General features: G+C 47.3%; 1 protein-coding gene across 2 annotated transcripts in view; it reads left to right on the top strand.

Annotated features, from left to right (window-relative positions):
• pde4d (phosphodiesterase 4D, cAMP-specific) overlaps positions 1–26,932 on the top strand; it is a 769,874-nt gene that overhangs the window by 188,578 nt on the left and 554,364 nt on the right. The window contains exon 1 of one of the 2 annotated variants that reach the window (XM_034170506.1): positions 4,937–5,617. The exons of the other annotated variant lie outside the window; for it this stretch is intronic. Within the exon in view, the coding sequence (XP_034026397.1) occupies positions 5,355–5,617 (263 nt within the window). The 5' untranslated portion in view covers positions 4,937–5,354. Of the gene's footprint in view, positions 1–4,936; positions 5,618–26,932 lie in introns of those variants that run through there. 2 annotated transcript variants of the gene reach the window in all.

Raw genomic sequence — 26,932 nt, 5'->3', positions numbered from 1 at the left:
ACACCCTGTTAGGTCACTTTGAGTACCTGGTCATACCGTTCGGCCTCACTAACACCCCCGCGACGTTCCAAGCTTTGGTAAATGACGTCTTGCGGGACTTCCTGCACCGATTCGTCTTCGTATATCTGGATGACATACTCATGTGCAGCATGTACGTCAGGTCCTGCAGCGGTTGTTGGAGAACCGGCTGTTTGTGAAGGGTGAGAAGTGTGAGTTTCACCGCACCTCTTTGTCCTTCCTGGGGTTCATCATCTCCTCCAACTCCGTTGCCCCTGATCCGGCCAAGGTTGCGGCGGTGAGAGATTGGCCCCAACCAACAAGCCGTAGGAAGCTGCAACAGTTCCTCGGCTTTGCAAATTTCTACAGGAGGTTCATTAAGGGCTACAGTCAGGTAGTTAGCCCCCTGACAGCCCTGACCTCTCCAAAAGTCCCCTTCACCTGGTCAGATCAGTGCAAAGCCTCATTCAAGGAGTTGAAACGCCGGTTCTCGTCTGCACCAGTTCTGGTGCAGCCCGACCCTAGCCGCCAGTTCGTGGTTGAAGTGGACGCCTCTGACTCAGGGATAGGAGCCGTGCTATCCCAGAGCGGAGAGACCGATAAGGTTCTTCACCCGTGTGCCTACTTTTCTCGCAGGTTGACCCCAGCTGAACGGAACTATGACGTCGGCAATCGAGAACTCCTTGCGGTGAAAGAGGCTCTTGAGGAGTGGAGACACCTGTTGGAGGGAGCGTCTGTGCCGTTCACGGTTTTCACTGACCATCGGAACCTGGAGTATATCAGGACCGCCAAGCGGCTGAACCCCAGGCAAGCCCGCTGGTCACTGTTCTTCGGGCGTTTTGACTTCCGAATCACCTACTGCCCCGGGACCAAGAACCAGAGATCGGATGCCTTGTCCCGGGTGCATGAAGATGAGGTCAAGACTGAGCTGTCGGATCCACCGGAGCCCATCATTCCGGAGTCCACTATCATGGCCACCCTCACCTGGGACGTGGAGAAGACCGTCCAGGAGGCCCTGGCATGGAGCCTGGCCCCCGGAACTGGACCAAAGAACCGTTTATACATCCCACCAGAGGCCAGAGCTGCAGTCTTGGACTTCTGTCATGGGTCCAAGCTCTCCTGTCATCTAGGGGTGCATAGGACCGTGGCAGTTGTCCGGCAGCGCTTCTGGTGGGCGTCCATGGAGGCCGACGTCCGGGAGTATGTCCAGGCCTGCACCACCTGTGCCAGGGGCAAGGCAGACCACTCCAAGACACAAGGACTTCTGCAACCGCTTCCGGTGCCTCGTCGCCCCTGGTCTCACATTGGCCTGGACTTTGTCACGGGCCTCCCGCCGTCCCAGGGCATGACGACCATCTTCACGATAGTGGACCGTTTCTCCAAGGCAGCCCACTTCGTGGCCCTCCCGAAGCTCCCTACAGCCCAGGAGACAGCAGACCTCCTGGTCCACCACGTCGTACGTCTGCATGGGATACCAACTGACATTGTCTCGGACCGTGGTCCTCAGTTCTCCTCACATGTTTGGAGGAGTTTCTGCAGAGAACTGGGGGCCAACGTGAGCCTCTCGTCCGGGTATCACCCTCAGACGAATGGACAGGCAGAGCGGGCCAACCAAGAACTTGAACAGGCCCTCCGCTGTGTTACATCTGCGCACCCATCGGCCTGGAGTCACCATCTGGCCTGGATCGAGTACGCCCATAACAGTCAGGTGTCCTCTGCCACTGGCCTCTCCCCATTTGAGGTGTGTCTGGGGTACCAGCCCCCATTGTTCCCCGTGGTGGAGGGAGAGGTCGGTGTGCCCTTGGTCCAGGCCCACCTGCGAAGATGCCTTCAGGTGTGGCGCACCGCCCGTTCTGCCTTGTTGAAGGCCCGGACGAGGGCTAAGGCCCATGCAGACCGCCGGCGTTCCCCGGCCCCTGCTTACCAGCCCGGGCAGGAGGTGTGGCTTTCAACGAAGGACATCCCTCTCCAAGTGGACTCACCCAAACTCAAGGACAGGTATATTGGTCCATTCAAGGTCCTCAAAGTCCTCAGTCCGGCCGCAGTGAAGCTCCAGCTCCCAGCTTCACTGCGGGTCTACCCGGTTTTTCATGTTTCCCGGATCAATCCACACCACACCTCACCCCTCTGTGCTCCCGGACTGGTGCCGCCTCCTGCCCGGATCATCGACGGGGAGCCTGCATGGACGGTTCGCAGGCTCCTGGACGTCTGTCGGAAGGGCCGGGGGTTTCAGTATCTGGTGGACTGGGAGGGGTATGGACCTGAAGAATGCTCCTAGGTGAAGAGGAGCTTCATCCTGAACCCGGACCTCCTGGCCGACTTCTACCGACGTCACCCGGACAAGCCTGGTCGGGCGCCAGGAGGCGCCCGTTGAGGGGGGGGTCCTGTTGTGTGGGCCGCCAGAAGAGGAGGTACTGCTGGCCCACCACCAGAGGGCGCCCTGCCTGAAGTGCGGGCTTCAGGCATGAGAGGGCGCTGCCGCCACGGACACAACCGGGAGTGACAGCTGTCACACATCAACTCATGACAGCTGTCACCCGTCATTTCATCACTCCATAAAAGCCGGATGTCATCTCCACCTCGCTGCCAAGATATCATCTACCTGGGAAGGTAATTCTCTGCTGTACTGATAACTGTGTCATAGTCTGAACTCTTTTTGCAGCCGCTTTCCTGTTGTGTGCCTTATCTGCTGGATTGGCGTTTGGTGTGAACAGCGACGGCTTCGCTTCACACCCAAACCAGATAAGTGGTTAACCGGAGCTGCACGAGTGTGTGATTAGAGGTGGAGATGACTTTCCACCTTCTGACTGTTTTTGTTACTGGGTGTGCACACACCCACATCTCACTGTTTGTGCTCCTCACCAGCAGTACCAGATCCGACAGTCGGGGACGGTGATCACCTAGGAATTCGGGACTTGGCGGCTCCAGTATTCACCGGGTTCGGTGGCGGCGGAAATCGTGTGGTTCCGGCTCTTCTCAGGACAGACGTCTTCTATCCTTGAGCCTGCCCACACGTCACCTTTGTGTATTGACTGCTATCAGATTCTGAGATTGTCTGTATATTCGTTGTGCACATTCACAACATTAAATTGTTACCTTTTGGCTCATCTATTGACCATTCATTTGCGCCCCCTGTTGTGGGTCCGTGTCACTACACTTTCCCCAGCAGTATTCTTTCAAAGTAATCCTACCCAACCTTGTGTATAAGTGAGTGTCATCTGAAAAGTAGTGCCAAGAAATAGCTTCTAAAGTACAAGGGAAGTCTTTATAAAGAGAACTAAATAGAACCCAGGACAGAACCATGTGGTATACCACAGGAAGGTCGAGCAGATGTGGGCACAAAATTAGTAGCAGCAAGTAGAAAAGCTACTGTGAGAAAGGATGATTACTCAGATACCCACTTCCTGAATTTGTTAATCGGGATATATTAAATAATCATGTTATCCAGTGTTATAGTTACAGAATATTCTTCTGTATTAAAATATTTGGGACTCCAAGAAGATTTAGTCAGTAAAATGCATTTGAAAGAAGGAAAATTGTAAAATAAGATGTTTAAATATGTTATTCCAATAATGCTGTGAGCTTGTTGGCACCCACTTTTTCTCCAATACTGAGGAAGGGAAGAGTCAAGATTCAGTTTTTTTAAAAGTATTCTCAGTAAACAATCTGGGACACAGCCAGAAATGAAGGAGTTACTGATAACAAACAACACTAAAGTCCCAAAACAACATTTTTGAACGTGGAATTGGGGAAAATGTCAAGAAAGCAAGACAAAGGTTCCATTCTGGCTGCTAGAATAATGCAACACAATAAGGTTCTCAGTGACTATTGGCTGCAAACAGGAATAACAAATCGGATATCAGCACATAGGGTAGATACATTTAAAGGTTGACAAGGGCTGTTGAAGAAGTGGAATCTGCTGAATTTACAGGGCAACATATTATATTCAGCAGACTGTTATTACTAACCTGGTCTCACGGCAAGTTGTAATTCAGCAGCACGAAATATACATTAATCTATTGGTTTGTAATATTGTGACGGAAAGCGCCTCATTTTTGTCACAGCAGCACGAATTCATTCTAATTCATTCCGTGATGGCTGCACAAAATTAAAAGTGAAGCGGGGGGGGGGGGGGGGGGGGTCAGGGGTGGTTATGGTTAGGGTGGGGGGAAAGTGTAAGATTAGGTTATGGTTAAGGTTAGGGTCGGGGGTAGGAGTAGGGTTAGTAATAGTGAGTTAAAAAAAAAAATGCTGTAACGAAAATTTGACTCATTTCATCACAGGAGCACCAAAAACAAAAAACATGAGACTGGGCTGTTATTACATAATTTATCAACATGTCTGCTGTCATTTGTGAAACTAATAGAGTGCAAAGGAGACTGATTCAGGAGCTGGAGGCATGATGATGCTTGAATGGTCACTCTAGAAGTTTCCTTGCGTTATCACATATTTAGTAACTCACACATGCATGCATATATTTGGACTCTGTTGCTCAGTGACTAATGTGTGCTTTTAGTGCTGCATCATGGAATGCATGCAAATCACATGTAGGCATGCGTAAAATATCTTCTCTCTCGCTCTCTCTCTCTCTCTCACTCTCTCTCTTTCTCACCCTCTCTCTCCATTCCTCCCTGTTTTACTCCTCTACATTGTGTACACACTCTGTGAAACACTTGCTTGCTCTCACACTTGCTCATATTCCGCTCAGCTCCAACGGATCAGTTGTTTGCAAACTGGCTGCAGTCAGCTGTGGAAGCAGGAGTAGAACGGATAACTGGACGGGATAGATCTGAACTGGACCAAGCCTTGTTGGACTGAGTCATACTGGGCTGTGCTTGTCATTGAGCATGTTGAGCCAAACTGCTGCCGGTGTAAATTGCAGTGGACTGTGTTGAGTTTTTCCTGCAGACCAGGAAGAGGGAAGGAGTGGAGGGTAGAAAAAAAGCCTGCGATACACAGAATTCCCTTTTTCCATCCCCACTTTTATCCCCCCTCCCTCACTTTTTCTTCCACCCTCCTCTCATCTTCTCCGTGCACTTTTACAGCAGACATCGTGTGTTGCAGAGCTGACAAAGACAGCAGCACATCTGCAGGCTCCCACGGAGACAGAAAGGGGCAAAGGAGGGATTTGAATTTCTTTTTTTATTCTTCTTATCTTACAGAAGGAGTTGCCAGCGTGAGGAATTACGAGCAACGCTTTTTTTTTCTTCTGATAATCTCAAGGATTCTTGGATTTATGCCTTTTTCCTAAGAAACTCACCACTGAAATATTTCTTGCCATCCCCATTTGGCTCATTTGTTTGACTGGCAGTGGTCCTTGTGACAGTGGTGGTGGTGGTGAAGAAGCCGGGGCAGGCATGGCCCAGCAGGCAAGCATGGGGGTGACCCACCAGGACACCCTGGCTGTTCCCCCCATGCCTAAACATTCTGGGCTGAATGAGGACCTGGTGAAGATTCTGCGGGAGAACCTTCTGCAGCCGGAGAGGCCACGGGGACACCGGCGGTCACCCTCCTCCATCTCCCCGCGCCTTTCTCCCCGTAACTCTCCGCGGTTGCTTCGTCGCATGCTGCTCAACAACAACATCCACAAACAGAGACGCTTCACCGTCGCACACACATGGTGAGGCTGGGATGGCTGTGGGGAGTGAGGGGGGGGTGACACCTGCTGTCAGTCTACTGGTGTGTAGTTTGATGGATGGATAAGTGTAAAGCTGGAAAGGTGCATGAAGTGCAGGCATATGTGTGTGTGTGTGTGGGGGGGGGAGTACAAGACAACATGTGGTTCAAACTCCATCTGCAGCAAACTTTCAAGGTCGAGTCGGGGATTTCTATATTTTCTTTTAATCCCCTCATTTCCCTTTACACCTTCCCTCATCTTTATTCCACATATCATTTATTTCCCCTTGCTTGATTACAGCAATTGAGCCAGATGGAGTATTCATGTTTGCTCTTGCTTCCTATAGATTTTTTTTCTGTTTTTGCAGTCACATTGCTCTCGCAGTGCATAATTGAAATTTTTTTAATTAAATCGGTCCATGTTCTTAATGCAATGTTCTTACACACTGTCACTCATACTGTCCTGTGCCATTTTAAGAAGGAAGCTGGCTCTCTCTGTTCTATATTAAGCAGCAGAAAGACTTCTATTCTTAAAATGGATTTTCCCTGTTACAGCTCTCAGCGTGACAGGGGGGCAAGTGAGCCCAATTTCACACTTGTGAAGTATTTGCAGCTGATGAAAACAGCAGGAAAACTGACTGTGCACACAGTTCAGTAACTGAAGCACAGGAATAACAATTAAATAGCAGAAAGATTAAATAGCAGTTTGAAAAACTGTGCAAATACGAAATACTGAACTGTGAAGCAAAAATATCAAACATCTACTTTCAGTTTCAATTTATTCATTTTAGAATCACAACAAATCACAACAGAGTCGCCTCAAGGCGCTTCACACAAAACAATTCAGAAAACAAAATAAAATGAATTAAAAGATTAAAAAACCACAGTAAAAGAGTAAAAAGTAAAAAGCATAGTAACATAATAAAGTATCCACAGAATCTGACTGCTTTATTGATGCAGGGAGATCATTCCACAGAACAGGGGCACGATAAGTGAAAGCTCTATGACCTGCAGATTTTTTATTCACCCTAGGGACACAAAGTAGTCCTGCATCCTGTGAACGCAAAGCCCGGGCCGGTACGTAGGGTTTAATTCAGCCCATTCTCACGCTTTTTTTTTTCGTGCTCCCGTGACGAAATGAGTCAAATATTTGTGACAGAGCTTTTTTTAAGTCACTATTCCTAACCCTACTCCCACCCCAAACCTAACGTTAACCATAACCTAATCTTACTCCTTCCCCCCACCCTAGCCATAACCACCCTGACCCCCCCGCTAAACTTTTAATTTCGTGCAGCCATCACGGAATGAACGAGAATGAATTCATGCTGCCGTGATGAAAATGATACGCTTTTCGTCACAATATCACGAACCAATAGATTAATATATATTTTGTACTGCTGAAGCATGACTTGACATGACACCAGGTTGTTTAATTAGATCAGCTAGATAGGGAGGTGCCTGTCCATGAACAATCTTATAGGTTAGTAGCAGAACTTTAAAATCCGATCTCACAGAGACAGGAAGCCAGTGAAGAGATGCTGAAATGGGTGTAATGTGCTCAAACTTTCTGCTTCCTGTCAGAAGTCTGGCAGCAGCATTTTGAACCAATTGGAGACCCCTAATGCTGGACTACAGTAAATCAGAAAACAGAACATTTCAATAATCCAATCTAGAAGAGACAAATGCATGAATCAGGGTCTCAGCATTAGCCATAGTCAGGATGGGATAAATCTTCGCAATATTTTGCAGATGGGAAAGCACTCCTTGTAATATCTCTAATGTGGAGGTCATGACAATGTAGGCTCAAAAATTACCCCAAGGTTCCTCACTTTGTCAGTATGATGTAGTACTCACAAGCCTAGGCTAAGCGCTAGCTGGTTAAATTGATGCCGATGTCTCACTGAACCAATAACCATCATTTCAGTCTTATCAGAGTTTAAAAGTAAGAAGTTACTAGACATCCAGCTTCTCACTGATGCAAGGCAATATTCTAAGGATTTTATGTGGATGAGATTACCAGCAGTTATCGGCATATACATTTGAGCATCATCAGCATAGCAGTGAAAGGTATTCCCAAAACGCCACTAGTATATGCCCAAGGGGTGCTATATAAAGGGAGAAAAGTAGGGGGCCTAATACGGACCAGTGTGGAACCCCAAATTTCATGTCACTAAGGTTAAGAGGTAGTGTTGTACAAAACACAGTGAGAACAACTGGACAGGTATGATGTCAACCATGCAAGGGCACTTCCAGTAATCCCAAAATAATTCTCCAGCCTATCGAGTAAAATCTGATGATCCATGGTATCAAACGTAGCAGTGAGATCTAACAGCACCAGAACATAGTGGTGTCCAAGTCCAATGCAAGCAGATCATTCACCAAGTTAGTGAGAGTTGTCTCTGTGGAATAATATTTTCTAAAGGCAGACTGCAGTGGCTCAAAAACATCATTTGCAGTAAGGTGGTCCACAAACTGCCGTGACACCACTTTTTCCAGAATTTTAGAGCAGAATGATAGCTTTGATATCGGCCTATATTTTTTCAATACACCAGGGTCAAGATTAGATTTCTTAAATAATGGTTTAATCACTGCAGATTTGAAACATTTAGGAGCTGATCCAGAAGTTAATGAGCGATAACCAATTTCCAGCGCAGTCAACCCAAGAGTGGGCCACAGGTCCTTAAACAGTTTTGTTGGTATAGGATCTAATAAGTAGGTTGTGCTTTTTGTAGACATTATGAGTTTCGTCAGCACACCTACTGAGATGCTATCAAATTCTGTAAATCTAGGTAATACCTCAGTAATGACACCCACCTCAATAGCAGGTTGTAGTGGCTGGGTTAAGGCATGCTGGGATATGTTTAACCTAATGTCTTCTATTTTCTTCTCAAAGTAATCCATGAAGTCCTGTGCTGAAAAGAGAGAGCGATTTATAGGTGGTTGTCCATGAATAAGTATTGCCACCGTGTCTAAAAAGAACTTTGAGTTGTGATTGTTTTTGTTGATCAGATCAGAGTAATAGGCCCACTTTGTAGCCAGTAGTGCATGCTTATAGTCTAAAATAGCATCACGCCACACAAGGTGGAATACTTCTAATTTGGAGCTACACCATTTCCGTTCTAAACCTCTAGCCTTCTGCCTGAGGTAACGCAAGTAACCACTGAACCAAGGCGACTGTGTTTTAGGAATGCGTGGTTTTAATAGAGGTGGCGCAAGCTTGTCAAGTGTAGTTTTGAGCGCTAAATTAAAACTATCCACAAGACTGTCAACTGATTGGGCATTCTCCATACGTGAAGCTAAGATACCAGGCAGTCTAGCTTGGAGTTCAGTTATAGTTGAGGAGTTAATGCATCGCTGCAGTAATAAACAAGGTTGTTGTTCCACTAAGCATGGCAGTGCAACTGTAAATGTTGGGAAAGTGTCGGTACACGGACCCACAACAGGGGGCGCAAAGGAACGGACAATGGAGTAGGTCAAATAACAACACTTTACTGTTGTGAATGTGCACAACAAATACAACAGATTACAACAATAGATCAGAATCAATCCACAAAGGTGTCGTGTGGGCAGGCTCGAAGATAGGAGACACCTGTCCAAAGCAGAACCGGAACCACACGATTTCCTCCGCCACCAGACCCCGGGAATACTGGAGCCGCCAAGTCCCGAACTCCCAGGTGGCCACTGCCTCCGCGTGTCGGACCTGGTACTGCTGGCGAGGAACAAAAACACAATTAAAGGTGGGCGCGTTTGCACCCAGTAATCCACACGGCAGGAAAGCTACCTCCACCTCTCGTTGGAAAAAAGGTCTGTTATCACTCACAAAAGTCACAAAAGGTTACTGTCAAGCAGTCAGCTGAGAATATTACCTTCCAGGTAGAACGATATCTCGGCAAAGAGGTGGAGACGTCGTCCTGCTGATGTACCCCTGCTGACTGGTAACAGCTGTTGCAGGTGATGCGTGACAGCTGTCACCCTAGCTGCTCCTGTGAGGCAGCTGCGCCCTCTGGTGCCTGGAGCCCGCACTCCAGGCAGGGCGCCCTCTGGTGGTGGGCCAGCAGTACCTCCTCTTCTGGCGGCCCACACAACAGGACCCCCCCCTCAACGGGCGCCTCCTGGCGCCCGACCAGGCTTGTCCGGGTGGCGGCGGTAGAAATCGGCCAGGAGGGCCGGGTCCAGGATGAAGCTCCTCTTCACCCAGGAGCGTTCTTCAGGGCCGTACCCCTCCCAGTCCACCAAATACTGGAAGCCCCGGCCCATCCTACGGACATCCAAAAGCCGGCGTACAGTCCAAGCCGGCTCGCCATCGATGATCCGGGCAGGAGGCGGCGCCGGACCCGGAGTACAGAGGGGTGAGGAGTGATGAGGTTTAATCCGGGACACATGAAACACAGGATGGATCCGCAGTGAGGCCGGCAGCCGAAGCCTCACTGCGGCTGGACTGATGACCTTCAGGATCTTGAATGGGCCGATGTAACGGTCCTGTAACTTGGGGGAGTCCACTTGGAGGGGGATGTCCTTTGTGGATAACCACACCTCCTGCCCAGGCCGATACGCAGGGGCCGGGGTCCGCCGACGGTCTGCATGGGCTTTTGCCCTCGTCCGGGCCTTTAGCAAAGCAGAACGGGCGGCACGCCACACCCGACGGCACTTCCGCAGGTGGGCCTGGACCGAGGGCACACCGACCTCTTCCTCAACCACCGGAAACAACGGGGGCTGATACCCCAGACATACCTCAAAAGGGGAGAGGCCGGTGGCTGAAGACACCTGGCTGTTATGGGCATACTCGATCCAGGCCAAATGGGTACTCCAGGCCGCCGGGTGTGCGGCAGTCACGCAGCGCAAGGCCTGCTCCACCTCCTGGTTTACCCGTTCTGCTTGCCCGTTGGTCTGAGGGTGGTACCCGGACGAGAGACTCACCGTGGCCCCCAGTTCCCGGCAGAAGCTCCTCCAGACTTGCGAGGAGAACTGGGGACCGCGATCGGAGACGATGTCTGTTGGAATCCCATGCAGCCGGACGACGTGGTGGACCAGGAGGTCCGCTGTCTCCTGGGCTGTTGGGAGCTTCGGGAGGGCCACGAAGTGGGCCGCCTTGGAGAATCGGTCCACTATCGTGAGGATGGTGGTGTTACCCTGGGACGGCGGGAGGCCCGTGACAAAATCCAGGCCGATGTGGGACCAGGGGCGATGAGGCACGGGCAGCGGCTGGAGTAAACCTGATTCCCGGCGATGGTCAGCCTTGCCCCTGGCGCAGGTGGTGCAGGCCTGGATATAATCCCGGACGTCGGCCTCTAGGGATGCCCACCAGAAGCGCTGCCGGACAACTGCCACGGTTCTTCGCACCCCTGGATGACAGGAGAGCTTGGAGCCGTGACAGAAGTCCAGGACTGCAGCCCTAGCTTCTGGTGGGACGTATAGTTTGTTCTTCGGCCCAGTTCCGGGGTCCGGGCTTCGTGCCAGGGCCTCCCGGACGGTTCTCTCTACGTCCCAGGTGAGGGTGGCCACGATAGTGGACTCCGGGATGATGGGTTCCGGTGGATCCGACAACTCCGCTTTGACTTCATCTTCATGTACCCGGGACAAGGCATCCGATCTCTGGTTCTTGGTCCCGGGACGGTAGGTGATCCGGAAGTCAAAACGGCCGAAGAACAGTGACCAGCGGGCTTGCCTGGGGTTCAGCCGCTTGGCGGTCCTGATATACTCCAGGTTCCGGTGGTCAGTGAAAACCGTGAATGGCACGGACGTTCCCTCCAACAGATGTCTCCACTCTTCAAGAGCCTCTTTCACCGCAAGGAGTTCTCGATTGCCGACGTCATAGTTCCGTTCGGCCGGGGTCAACCTGCGGGAAAAATAGGCACACGGGTGAAGGACCTTATCGGTCTTCCCGCTCTGGGAAAGCACGGCTCCTATCCCTGAGTCCGAGGCGTCCACTTCAACCACTAACTGGCGACTAGGATCGGGCTGCACCAGAACGGGTGCAGACGAGAAGCGCCGTTTCAACTCCTTGAACGCGGCATCGCAACGATCCGACCAGGTGAAGGGGACTTTTGGTGAGGTCAGGGCTGTCAGGGGGCTAACTACCTGACTGTAGCCCTTAATGAACCTCCTGTAGAAATTTGCAAAGCCGAGGAACTGTTGCAGCTTCCTACGGCTAGTGGGTTGGGGCCAGTCTCTCACCGCCGCAACCTTGGCCGGATCAGGAGCGACGGAGTTGGGGGAGATGATAAACCCCAGGAAGGACAAAGATGTGCGGTGAAACTCACACTTCTCGCCCTTCACAAACAGCCGGTTCTCCAACAACCGCTGCAGGACCTGACGTACATGCCGGACATGAGTCTCAGGATCCGGAGAAAAGATGAGTATATCGTCCAGATATACGAAGACGAATCGGTGCAGGAAATCCCGCAAGACATCATTAACCAATGCTTGGAACGTCGCGGGGGCGTTTGTGAGGCCGAACGGCATGACCAGGTACTCAAAGTGACCTAATGGGGTGTTGAATGCCGTCTTCCATTCGTCTCCCTTCCGGATCCGAACCAGGTGATACGCATTTCTAAGATCCAGCTTAGTAAAGATTTTGGCTCCATGCAGGGGGGTGAACACGGAATCTAATAATGGCAACGGGTATTGGTTGCGAACCGTAATCTCATTCAGCCCCCTGTAATCAATACATGGACGAAGTCCGCCATCTTTCTTGCCCACAAAAAAGAAACCTGCCCCCATCGGGGAGGTGGAGTTCCGGATCAGCCCGGCAGCTAATGAGTCCCGGATGTAGGTCTCCATTGATTCGCGCTCAGGTCGTGAGAGGTTGTACAGCCTGCTGGACGGGAACTCAGCGCCTCGAACCAAATCAGTGGCACAATCGTACGGACGGTGCGGGGGAAGGGTGAGTGCCAGATCCTTGCTGAAGACATCAGCAAGATCGTGGTACTCAACCGGCACTGCCGTCAGATTGGGAGGGACTTTGACCTCCTCCTTAGCCTGGGAACCGGGAGGAACCGAGGATCCTAAACACACCCGATGGCAGGTTTCGCTCCACTGAACCACCACCCCAGACGGCCAATCGATCCGGGGATTGTGCTTTAACATCCATGGGATTCCCAAAATCACGCGGGAGGTAGAAGAAGTTACAAAAAACTCAATCTCCTCCCGGTGGTTTCCAGACACCACCAGAGTTACTGGTTGTGTCTTGTGTGTGAGTAAAGGGAGGAGGGTGCCATCTAGTGCCCGCACCTGCAATGGCGAAGGAAGCGCCACCAGAGGGAGCCCTACCTCCTTTGCCCATCTGCTGTCTAGCAGATTCCCTTCTGACCCCGTGTCCACCAGTGCTCGGGCTTGAAGGGTTAAATCCCCGCTCAGGATTGTGACTGGGAGTCGTGTGGCAATTTGTGTGTGTCTCACTTGAATGTCTTGACCCCCCCTTAGCCCAGTCTCTAAGGGTGAGTGTTGACGTTTTGGCCGTTTGGGGCAGTCTCTCTGTGTGTGCTCTGTTGAGCTGCAGAGAAAACACTCTCCACGGATCAGCCTCCCCATTTTGGCCCTGTGCGTTTCCCTAACAACGTCACCAGGGGGAGCTGTTGCCCCACAAAGCGCTGCGGCTGTGGAGCGTGGGGAGGGCGGCCCCTTTTCGAACCCGGAAGGGAGAGGGGCGGCGCGTATCCAGTCACGTCCTTCGCCTCGCTCCCGACGGAGTTCCTCTAACCGATTATCTAATCGTATAACAAGATCAATAAGCCCGTCTAAATCCCGCGGTTCGTCCTTGGCCACCAGGAGCTCCTTCAGGACCAACGACAGTCCGTTTACGAAGGCGGCGCGTAGGGCAGTGTTATTCCAGCCGGACCTCGCAGCCGCGATGCGGAAGTCGACTGCATAAACAGCTGCGCTCCGGCGCCCCTGTCTCATTGACAACAGCACGGCTGAAGCGGTCTCTCCTCTATTTGGGTGATCGAACACTGTTCTGAACTCCCTCATAAACCCATCATATATCAGAAGGAGCCGTGAATTTTGCTCCCAAAGCGCTGTAGCCCAAGCGCGTGCCTTGCCGCGAAGCAGATTAATGACATAAGCTATCTTACTAGCATCAGTCGCGTACATGACGGGACGTTGTGCGAAGACGAGCGAACACTGCATAAGAAAGTCCGCGCATGTCTCCACACAACCCCCGTACGGCTCTGGAGGGCTTATGTATGCTTCATGTGAAGGTGGGAGGGGTCGTTGAACGACCTGTGGAACGTCACTGTTACGCACAGGATCGACAGGAGGGAGAGCCGCAGCAGCGCCCTGAGGGTGCGCTTCCACCTGCGCGGCGAGAGCCTCCACCCTGCGGTTAAGGAGGACGTTCTGCTCGGTCATTACATCCAACCGAGCCGTGAAAGCGGTGAGGATCCGCTGCAACTCACCGATCATTCCTCCTGCGGACGCCTGTGCGCCTTGTTCTTCCATTGGCCGTTCAACAGCCGGTTGACGCCCCTCGGGATCCATGACGCTGGCCGAGATATCCTGTTGGGAAAGTGTCGGTACACGGACCCACAACAGGGGGCGCAAAGGAACGGACAATGGAGTAGGTCAAATAACAACACTTTACTGTTGTGAATGTGCACAACAAATACAACAGATTACAACAATAGATCAGAATCAATCCACAAAGGTGTCGTGTGGGCAGGCTCGAAGATAGGAGACACCTGTCCAAAGCAGAACCGGAACCACACGATTTCCTCCGCCACCAGACCCCGGGAATACTGGAGCCGCCAAGTCCCGAACTCCCAGGTGGCCACTGCCTCCGCGTGTCGGACCTGGTACTGCTGGCGAGGAACAAAAACACAATTAAAGGTGGGCGCGTTTGCACCCAGTAATCCACACGGCAGGAAAGCTACCTCCACCTCTCGTTGGAAAAAAGGTCTGTTATCACTCACAAAAGTCACAAAAGGTTACTGTCAAGCAGTCAGCTGAGAATATTACCTTCCAGGTAGAACGATATCTCGGCAAAGAGGTGGAGACGTCGTCCTGCTGATGTACCCCTGCTGATTGGTAACAGCTGTTGCAGGTGATGCGTGACAGCTGTCACCCTAGCTGCTCCTGTGAGGCAGCTGCGCCCTCTGGTGCCTGGAGCCCGCACTCCAGGCAGGGCGCCCTCTGGTGGTGGGCCAGCAGTACCTCCTCTTCTGGCGGCCCACACAACAGTAAACCTAACAAGTGAGTGGTCAGGGACCACCGATCCAAGAGGCGTGATGTCAGTATTCATGAAAGCAATACCACATCTGAGATCCAAATCTAGGGTATTTCCAGTAATGTGCGTCGAGTCCTGAATGCATTGCTGGAATCCTAATGCATCCACAGTTTTCATAAATGATTTGCAGAGGGGGTCAGAGGCTTATTTATATGAATGTTAAAGTCACCAATAATCAGAATGTTATCTGCACTAGTTGACAAGTTAGAGATGAATGCACCAAATTCATCCAAGAATTCAGAGTATAGGCCAGGGGGCCTACATACAGTGACAAAATATCATGGCTGATTTTTATTCTTCTGACCCTGGCAATACGTAGCAAAGTGGGCAGAATGGAGTATCAGATGCTCAAACGAATTATATTTGTGACCCCCAGCAGCTAATAAGGTAAACCTAGAATTATAAATAACAAAAACACCCCCGCCTTGTTTCACATCATGAGGGACATGACTAAATGTGTATGCCGGTGGACATGCCTCATTTAAGGGAGAGACAGCTGTAGGTTTAAGCCATGTTTCACATAACTCAATCATATCTAAGTGATGATCCATAATTAGATCATTAATCAACAATGATTTTGAGGACAGTGATCTTATGTTAATGAGACCCAAACTAAGGACCTCAGTGGGGTTGACAGTTGGACTGTTTGGATTTAGGTGTGGTTCCAGAGTAGCATATATAAGGTGCCTGGAAGTAGGTTTAGGTTTGAGACGTTCCATGCAGATTGTAGGTAGCAGACGCAAAATATTTAATATTGCTGGAACATCCAGAAGGTCATCCTCAATTTCAGTGTCATCCAATGTAGCAATGGGTATTAAGTTTGAAAAACATATCCCTCTATGATTTTTATGGACACATCTACAAAAGCAGGCCACAGTCTCAATGTGATAAATTTCCCTTCCTGAAAATCCACTATCACCACAGTGGGTTTTCTGCACTAAATTTCCTGCTAAGCTAGTGGATTCCACATCCACATTTGTCATAAGCCTTGCAGGGTCTCTAATCCCCTGCTCTGTGGCCTGCTTTAAAAAGCTGGTACCTACTTACAGCTGGGTGGACTGGGACAATGCAGATGAAGTGTCTTGTTGAAGGACACAAACAGGTGGCATGAACGGGAAGTGAACCAAGGTCTAGATATTGATAAATCAACTCTTGTTCCACTGAGCGAGCTGCTCTGTAGTCAAAGCACATTCAAGATATTGTCAATTGGGTTGTGGTATGGACTTTGGAAAGGCCATTCCAAAAGTTTAACATTTACCTGTTTTATTCATTCCACAAAAAGATCTGATGTGTGTTTTGGGTACAGCCAGTGGTGTCCATTTTCAACTGTCAGGTTGATTGGTTGAGATTCTGCCAAAGAATTCTGAGGTGGTCCTCTATTTTCATAATTTTTGAAATTATGAAACATACATACATATATAAAGTGGGTTTTGGTTCTGTATGTGTTTTCCAGGCTACCTGTCTGTGTCCTTGGACAAGACATTTCTTCTCCATTGTCTCAGTCCACCCAGCTGTAAATGAATACCAGTCATGGGTGGGAATTAACCTGTGACGGAATGACATCACATTCACGAGGAGCTGCAGAATCTCATCCACTTTAAGCTACATATCCGGAGATAAGCACCAGCCTTTAGGATCTGTGTAATTCTTACTTCTTCTCCTTTGTGCAATGCACCAGTTCCACTGGAAGCAAAGCAGCCACAGGACATTCTTCAGAGTTATTGCAGTGTCCTTTGGATTGAATGACTCACTTTTGTCCTCCAAATGCACATCTGATTATTGTAACCAGACAACTCCATCTTTGTTTCTTCTGACCATGAGGTGTTGATGAAATGACAGATCTCTGGAAAAGAGGCAATTTGACTCTTGGCTCCAGCTTCCCTGTTGTATCTCTTCAGTCTTGTAGTCAGAGCTCAGTCATTGTTTGGCAGTTTCCAGCTCCACGCTTAAAGGCAACTTGTTGTACTTCATTTTCAGCTAGGACCTGTCTTTCATCATTCCCTTTTCCATCCTCTGCTGGCCAGCTCATATCTTTCCAGGCACCCTTCATCTTAGCTTCTTGTCTTCTCTTCCATGGGGGATATTGTCTGTGGCTTATGTTTTTGATCTTGTACTCAAGCATCTCCAGAATTACTGTTGTTGTGGCACAGATGATTGCATTTGTCTCATTTTCCCTACTACAAACATCACAAAGGTGTGTGAACCTCTAGGTCTGAGGGTTGCCTATATCTATATCTTTGTGGCCGCTGGGCTTTACTTGTCCAACGACCACTTATCAACTTTTGTGATTTTGCCTCTATACACCACCACAGTGTCATTAAAATGAAACAATGAAGATGAGGTTGTAGTGTCGACTTTCAGCTTTAATGCCAGTGGTTTAACAAAAGTATCACATTAACGGTTTCAGAATTACAGCCATTTTCATACATAGAATCTCCATTTTCAAAGGCCATAAGTAACTGGATTAACCTGGTTTTAAAAAGTGTTCTTCATGTCAATCTTCACTATCACAGCTACTTTTCTATAGACCACCCAGGACGTGCACACATGAAGAATTCCAACTCACTGAATATGTCTTTCAGTTTCCATCAATCATAAAGAAATACAAACAGTATGATCATCTATGTGCCTGGAGTAGGTAGTTCTCAAAAACTGAGTGACTGTGCAAGAAGATGACTCATGGTGGAAGCCACCCAGACACCCATGACAAAAGAGTTATAGGCTGCTGTACCTGTGAGTGGAGAAATTGTGTAAAGTGCCATTTTTGCCTCTTGCATTACCAGTCACAGCTTCATGATGGAGTTGAACAGACGTGAAATTCCACCTACAGTTTTCCAGAATGCACATGGGAGACATTATCTTAGGGCCCTGTCCCACTGGCGTTTAGGAGGATTTGCGGATGGAATGCGCACAAAAGTAGCCCACATCCGCCAAACAACCGCAATAACCGTGTAACATTCCTGTATGAGTCGGCCGCCATCCGAACACGTCCATGATCATCTGCAGAGGCACGCATGTCCGCAGCCAGGATTTTTGAGCGGCTCAAAAATCCTGCTGCGGATGAGATCCGCATCACTGCCTGAACACATACTAAAGACATACACAGGACATACACAACCAACGTGCTGCATATCCCCTGTCATCCGCTGATATCCGCAACCGACGGGTTGGCGCGGCTTGGCGGCGGACCGAGACAGCGTGCAAAACAGATATGACGCGTGCCCAGCACGGCCACATCACAGTCGCAAATGGTATGTCGCGCATGCAGACAGAGTGGGGACAGATGAAGTGAGTGCATCACGGCCGCTGTGCCCCTCATGGGGGCGCCTCCGCGGTCGCCTTCACTTCTGTTCCCTGTTATATCCGCTTTTCCTCCTCATGTATTCGCTGATCCACCCCGGGACACTTGTCATTTCCGCCCACCTTTGTTGCGGATGCTCAGCTTTTGTCTCCTCATTTCATGTGCAAATCCTCCTAAACACCAGTGGGACAGGGCCCTTAGATTTGATCTATTCTCTTTTATGAAAATCCTTCACTAGTCATTCTGGCCCTTTTGCATGTTTTTCAGACCACAGTGGAGCGCTGTGGGGTGGCCTTATGTCAGTGTAAGGATGCATGCAAGGATACATGAGACTGGCCGTGTGTGGTAGACAGTGGTGGGCACACTTCTGATAATCCGATAACAGATAATTATCGAAATAATGTTTTCATTATCGGATTATCTTTTTAGATAACTTTAAAAACCATTATCGGACCAATTATCTTCCGATTAATTTTTGTCCGGTAACTTTTAGACTCATAAACAAAGTAAACAAAGCTAAACAGCGACAAGCATTTTTAAAATTTAAAATCAGTTCAGCACCTACCTGTTAAAAGTTTTGTAACAGATGGACAGTTATACCCTCTGCTAACAGAATAGAGCTGCTTCTATGAAAAGCGTTTCTATCCTCTGTAGACAAAGGCGAAATGGCCAAAACAAACAAACAAAAATCATTTCCTTTAATACCATACCGATATGCTGGTAATATCACCTAAGTCATCCAGAGGCATACATTTTTAACTTATGGTTCAAATTTTAACCAAACTAATTTTGGACAAGTAATTTAAAATTACTGTCATGTCTGAAGTTTTATAAAGTGAAAATATCAGATATATGTTTTAGTTTTAAAGTAATGTGCTAATTTTTAAGGTTTTGTGAGCACATGCTATGCCCAGCAGTGCATTATGGGTAGGATGATGTAATCTCAGTACGATCACGACAGGACAATTGCATTTCAGACACTCTGTTCAGGCTCCACGGACAACAGCATTAAACTCTAGTGCCTAAAACTCTTGTGAATATATTCTGTGGGTTTATAGACATTGTTATTGTATTTGCATTTGTTAAATTCCATGCATTTTAAATGTAGCAGACAGGGATTATCTGGAATTTTGTTTTCAAGGCCTCTACTGCCATCTACTGGCCAGTAGTGTTCATGGCAGTATTTGCCCTAAGTACTAAGTGTCTGGGCACCAAATCAACTTTTTGGCTTTGCAAATGGCTTTTTTTTTTTTTACAAATAAAGTTTAAAAACAAAACAAAAGCAAAAAAAATAAAAATAAATAACATTACAAGACAGCTCAGTGCGAGCGGTGAGATGCTTGTAGCTCTTCAGCAGCAGGATACCCTCACGACGGCCGACCAGAATAATATCAAACAGGTTTGATTTTCATTGGACCATACGATCGGCGATCAGGAGGTGGTCCTGAGATGATAAACGCAGCTTGTTACTCCATGTACACTACACGATGCAGGATGCGCGATTAACCTGAAACTCAGTCCAAAAAATTCCTGCATGAAAAATCATCTCGCACAGTGTAAAGCACGTTTTACAACATCATAAAACGTGCGCACATTCTCTCCACACGCAAAACATTTTGCGATGACACTTCCAGGGCTCCGTGAAAATGCCTGTTTTTACAAATAAAAAAATGGAATATTTTACAAAAGCACATTTATCTGTAAACACCAACACACGACAGACGTCACATTAACGTGTTGGTTTACATAATGACTGAACCAATCAGTGTTTAGCAGAGGCACTTTTACCCCAAATCCTTTGCGATCTGTCTGTTACTAAATGTTATGTGTCGGACGCAGCCCGGAGAACCGACCAGCGTTTGAAGGACCCAGTATAAAATAAGCAGAGCACGGTACAAAGGATAACAGAGTGTAATAAACATACCAGTGATGTGAAAAATATAAAAGTGCGCGGTCTGGCGTGGTGGATTGCGGTGCGCTCCCAGCAGCGCTAACGGTCCGGAGCCAGAACCGGTTCGGACCCAAGGACCCTGCCGACACCCCCCAGGTGGCCGCGACAAACCGAGTCTGTGAAAGAAGAAATCATTATGTGAGTCCACACTCAACACACAGAGAGACCACTCAAAGGTGTACAAACAGCAAACACTTCCTGGCTTAATTGCAAATCAGCTTCTCACTCTGCAGGCATAGAACACCCTGTTCACAAAACTTCACTGCAGAGGAAGCTGATTTAAACGACCAACATACAGCTCAATATAATAAGGTGTGAGGGACACCACATTTACTGACTGTATAAATGTTAGTCACAAAATCTAACGTACCTCAGGAAGTGTGCTGACGAGCGTGAGACCTCACCCCCTCCTCTTTCACAGACCATGCATCAAACCTGGATGTTCTCTGCATCCACTGATGATGAGATGGCTCTTGAGACGACGATCTCACCCGTCTGGTCACAAGGTCGAGTCTCTGGCAAATACACACTGTGTACTCCAGTCTTAAATGCCACCATGTTCCAATCCATGTAGATGCACCACAGCTGTGAGTCCTGACGAGCCGCAGGTCATCAGCCTCAGGTGATCAGGGTGAGGTCCTGATAAACTCAGCTACACAGCCACTCAGTCCCAAATGCAAGCCACCTGGAAGGAAAAACAAAAGACAGGACAAAAGACAGAAACAAAAAGGCAGCCAGGCCCCCCCAGCCATACAACACTAAACCTCAGAATTAGTGCATTATTCAACATTAAAAGATATATGCCAGGGCTGTACGCTTAGCTTTTTCACTGGAGCACAGGTGCTCCTAAATGAAAAAATTTAGGAGCACAGATAAAAATTTAAGAGCACTGTGAAATTTCTTGATACAATTTTATTATTAACGCAAAGACACATACTGTACAGAGAGTACCTTTTCTACACACACATGCACATTTATATGATTCTATTGTTGTATTTATTTCATTGTTTTTTACTTCCTTTTCTATCGTTATTTACATCATTGCTTTTGTCCATTTCATTACTTTTTGCTGTGTATTTCTTGTATTATTTTTATTTGTAAAACATCATGCTATCCTCATGCACTAGCCACGGAAAGATCTTAAACCAGTCTGATCTGAATTTATGAACTTTGCTAGTAGTTCTAGACCTACTGCCAGTTTCACTGCCTGTTGCCATCTCCTCCTGATCCTCCTCAGCATTTTCCTCATCTCCCCAGGTTCCCTCCCCTGGTTCCTTGGGTTTCCTTTGAAAGTACGACAAAATCATTTTCTAGTCTCCTCACACACCTTTCACTGTAAATGTAGTTGCTATGCTAGTGCTCGCTTATCTGACTGCACGAGCTAGTTGCAAGCCAAGACTCAGAGCATAGTGAATCAGTGCAGCTTGTGCGTTGAGACGTCACCGCGTCATCACAAGAGGTCTACATTTCCCCGCTCGGTCACATTTTACAAGGGAGGGATAAAAAATGAAATATTAAGTTGTAGACTTGTCGATTTGTACAGATGTGGGAATGGTTTTCTCTATGGGATATACAGTGGTCCCTCGTTTATCGCGGGAGTTATGTTCTAAAAATAGCCCGCGATAGGTGAAGTCCGTGAAGTGGCCAGCATTATTTTTTACAATTATTATAGACGTTTTAAAGCTGTAAAATGTTGTGAAAGTGTAGGAACACGGACCCACAACAGGGGGCGCAAATGAACGGACAATGGAGGAAGTCAAATAACAACACTTTACTGTTGTGAATAAGCACAACAAACACAGCAGATTACAATAATAGTCAATGAAGTCAATTCACAAAAATGTGTCGTGTGGGCAGGCTCGAAGATAAAAGACGTCTGTCCAAAGCAGAACCGGAACCACACGATTTCCTCCGCCACCGAACCCCGGGAATACTGGAGCCGCCAAGTCCCGAACTCCCAGGTGGTCACTGCCTCCGCTTGTCGGATCTGGTACTGCTGGCGAGGAACAAAAACAGTTAGATGTGGGTGCGTCTGCACCCAGCAACACGTATGGTGGAAAACCACCTCCACCTCTCGTCGGAATAAAAGGAAACAAAATATCTGCTGTCCAACAAAGCAACAGGTATTCCTGTCAGGAAGACAACAAAATCGGCTGAGTACGTTACCTCCTCGGTAGAGCGATATAAGAGGTGGAGATGTCGTCTTGCTGATATACCACTGAAGATCAGATGATTGGTGACAGCTGTCGTGGGTGATAAGTGACAGCTGTCACCCCGGCTGCTCCTGTGAGGCGGCAGCGCCCTCTTGTGCCTGGAGCCCGCACTCCAGGCAGGGTGCCCTCTGGTGGTGGTGGGCCAGCAGTACCTCCTCTTCAGCGGCCCACACAACAGTAAAACCCCTCACTACACACTTTATACACTTTTCTCAATCAGGCATGAACATTTTCTCACTTTTCTCTCATGTGTAAACACTCTCAAAGTTCAAACCTGAGTAGAAAAATAAGACCAACCTGTTTTCAGGCCCATACATTTGTTTGAGAAATAAAAATAGAATGTTTTCCTATAAATAATTATGATGGCTTTTAGAACTAATGAATTTAATTTTAACGATCAACCTACGAGGTTGGACACATAAGAAATTATTAATAGTGACTGACCAGTATTTTACAGTTCCTCTGATCGCGCCTCTTCGTCCTGGCGCCGCACCACTGTCGCGCCTTTTTCCACTGATTCACACCTCGCAGCTGCAGGTGTCTTTTTCCAAGTGTACAACACAGTTATGGGTAGTTGTTGGCGCTCTTTTTTCTTCTGGGTGAGAAGATTCTTATAAACAGACACGCAGAACACAATGCGCGTGCTCTGCCTTCACGGTGTCGCGACCGGCTGCTTGATGAGGCCGCGGAACACAATGCACTGTAAAAAAAAAAAAAAGCATGCAAAATTGGACTAAAAAAAATCCGCGAAACAGCGAGGCCGCGAAAGGTGAACCGCGTTATAGCGAGGGACCACTGTATTTATTTTAGGGGCAAAATGCGAATGAAAGGGTTGAAATACATTCTCGCATAGGGCTGTCACGATTAGGAATTTCTGGAGACGATTAATTGTCAGACAAATAATTGCGATTGACGAATATATTGTCTTTTTTTTTTCCCCCCTTCTTTATATTCTACTATTGTAGTATAGTTACACAACTCTGGAAGAACTTTTGGCTTCTGTGAGTGGAGAAACTCTTCATTTTACATACAGTCCCAACTTTTTCTGAATTGTGGTTGTTTCTGTTGCATTTCTGAAATTGTTTCTCCTCATCAGTCACGTTTTGTGCTTAAACACTGCATTAAGCCCATATTGAACAAATAAATACCTTTGGAAAGTAACAGCTGTTAAAGTTCAGAGTTCTCACCTGCTTTTTCTGTGCATCTGAACATCACCACAGCTTCTCCATGTCAGGGTTTTTTTTTTTTTTTTTTTTTTTTGTGGCTCAGTTCATTCATATATTCTCATTTTTTAAAATATGTTTTTAAAGCTATTTGGCCATTTATTTCATCTCATGATCTCATAAATTCAGCATACGACGCGCACATGGTGTGAACAGGATGGTAACGGCAGAATCACACCTTTAGAGAAAGTTCAGAGAGAAGTAAAAGCAGCTTCACGTTTTGGTTTTGTTTTGTTAACATGTTCACTCAGGTTAAAATCCTCTCTCTGCTCCGCGCTCGCTGCACACTGATGGTTCTCAGACTGTAACGTGTCGCGCCTGCATTCAGGAATCTCCCTCACACACCCCCTCCCTCGCAGTCTGCAGCCTGTTGACTCCGCGCGCGCGCGCACACACACAATCACACACACAGACACACACACACCGACAGCTCCGCATTTTAGATGGCTTTTGAAGAAGACGGCCACTGTTTTAATCGGCCGTCTTATCCAAACGGCAGGATGGATCGCTCTTCAGCCTCCATGTTATTGTCCCGCCTTAAGATGAGAGCGAGGCTGCAGCACAATGATGTCAGATTCTGAGTTGTTTTATGCTTTGTGGATAAAATAAATAATTCCCGGTAATCGTGAATATGAAAAATAATCGCGAATATGAAAAATAATCGTGATTGATGAATATTGTAATAATTGTGACAGCCCTATTCTCGCACACGTGCGCCCGTTTTATTTTTTTTCCTCGCACAATCAAATTTTAGGCGCAATATGCGAGCAAAACGCTCGCACTGTACAGCCCTGTATGCTATATTTTAACTTTGTACAAATGACAGAATGGACATTAATGGAGTTATTCTATCGGTATTAATGTTATTTATAAATCAAAACCATAAGTCAGCATGACTTTATTTTTCAAGACCTCCGCCTGACCGGAGCATTGTGATTGATAGAGAGTTGGCTTTATGGCTGCTCTCAGAGTGCCTCTGTGCTGGGAGCTCTGTAGTAAACAAGCGCTTCCAGCAGGGGCAGAATGTTCAAAGACAAATGTGTGGTCTCATTGTTTGGGTCTGTTGTTACTTTTAATATTACTAGAAGCTATTGTGGCATTAAAACTTAAATTCGTTTTATTAGTAGTTGTAAATGTACCAGAGACAATATTGGAATTTATCTGTTATCGGTTATCTGTAACTTCTGATACATTTTTGGGTGGTTTATTGTTTTATCTTTATCGAAGATAACTTTTCAGTTATCTGATTATCTGTTATTGAAGTTAATTTTTTGGTTATCTGTGCCCACCACTGGTAGGAAACGATAGATTTTCTGCCCCTGCAGTGTAGGGTGGCTGACGAGTGCAGGGGCGTGCATGTCTACAATTAACCAGTGGATGAGGGAGCTCTGGGGGAAGCATTGACACACCAGATATGGAAGGCAGCTTGAACCAGATGCATCTCAACCAGATGGAGAAAGAAGAAGAAGAGAAGAAGAGCCTTTATTGTCATTGTACATATATTCATACATACAACAAAACCTGTCCTCTGCATTTAACCCATCCTAATTACAGTAAGACACAATACAACTACTAGGAGCAGTGGGCACAGTCCGGCACCTGGGGACCAACTCCAGATGTAGAGATGTTGCCTTGGTCAGGGGCAGAGAAAGAAGCAGACCCTAAATAAGCATGTGGTGGACCCAGCTTGAGACAGCACTCCAAACGAGAGCAGTGGAGAACTGGAGCATTTAAAGACAGAACAAACCCATGTTGAAAGATTGGCTGAACCAGAGGGAGAATCAATCAATCAATCAATTTTTTTTTATATAGCGCCAAATCACAACAAACAGTTGCCCCAAGGCGCTTTATATTGTAAGGCAAGGCCATACAATAATTATGTAAAACCCCAAAAGTCAAAACGACCCCCTGTGAGCAAGCACTTGGCTACAGTGGGAAGGAAAAACTCCCTTTTAACAGGAAGAAACCTCCAGCAGAACCAGGCTCAGGGAGGGGCAGTCTTCTGCTGGGACTGGTTGGGGCTGAGGGAGAGAACCAGGAAAAAGACATGCTGTGGAGGGGAGCAGAGATCGATCACTAATGATTAAAAGCAGAGTGGTGCATACAGAGCAAAAAGAGAAAGAAACAGTGCATCATGGGAACCCCCCAGCAGTCTACGTCTATAGCAGCATAACTAAGGGATGGTTCAGGGTCACCCGATCCAGCCCTAACTATAAGCTTTAGCAAAAAGGAAAGTTTTAAGCCTAATCTTAAAAGTAGAGAGGGTGTCTGTCTCCCTGATCTGAATTGGGAGCTGGTTCCACAGGAGAGGAGCCTGAAAGCTGAAGGCTCTGCCTCCCATTCTACTCTTACAAACCCTAGGAACTACAAGTAAGCCTGCAGTCTGAGAGCGAAGCACTCTATTGGGGTGATATGGTACTACGAGGTCCCTAAGATAAGATGGGACCTGATTATTCAAAACCTTATAAGTAAGAAGAAGAATTTTAAATTCTATTCTAGAATTAACAGGAAGCCAATGAAGAGAGGCCAATATGGGTGAGATATGCTCTCTCCTTCTAGTCCTCGTTAGTACTCTAGCTGCAGCATTTTGAATTAACTGAAGGCTTTTTAGGAAACTTTTAGGACAACCTGATAATAATGAATTACAATAGTCCAGCCTAGAGGAAATAAATGCATGAATTAGTTTTTCAGCATCACTCTGAGACAAGACCTTTCTAATTTTAGAGATATTGCGTAAATGCAAAAAAGCAGTCCTACATATTTGTTTAATATGCGCTTTGAATGACATATCCTGATCAAAAATGACTCCAAGATTTCTCACAGTGTTACTAGAGGTCAGGGTAATGCCATCCAGAGTAAGGATCTGGTTAGACACCATGTTTCTAAGATTTGTGGGGCCAAGTACAATAACTTCAGTTTTATCTGAGTTTAAAAGCAGGAAATTAGAGGTCATCCATGTCTTTATGTCTGTAAGACAATCCTGCAGTTTAGCTAATTGGTGTGTGTCCTCTGGCTTCATGGATAGATAAAGCTGGGTATCATCTGCGTAACAATGAAAATTTAAGCAATACCGTCTAATAATACTGCCTAAGGGAAGCATGTATAAAGTGAATAAAATTGGTCCTAGCACAGAACCTTGTGGAACTCCATAACTAACTTTAGTCTGTGAAGAAGATTCCCCATTTACATGAACAAATTGTAATCTATTAGACAAATATGATTCAAACCACCGCAGCGCAGTGCCTTTAATACCTATGGCATGCTCTAATCTCTGTAATAAAATTTTATGGTCAACAGTATCAAAAGCAGCACTGAGGTCTAACAGAACAAGCACAGAGATGAGTCCACTGTCCGAAGCCATAAGAAGATCATTTGTAACCTTCACTAATGCTGTTTCTGTACTATGAT

This window comes from Thalassophryne amazonica, chromosome 5 (assembly GCF_902500255.1).
Source record: "Thalassophryne amazonica chromosome 5, fThaAma1.1, whole genome shotgun sequence".
Classification (NCBI taxonomy): domain Eukaryota; kingdom Metazoa; phylum Chordata; class Actinopteri; order Batrachoidiformes; family Batrachoididae; genus Thalassophryne; species Thalassophryne amazonica.
This window is presented reverse-complemented; position numbering and strand designations above follow the sequence as displayed.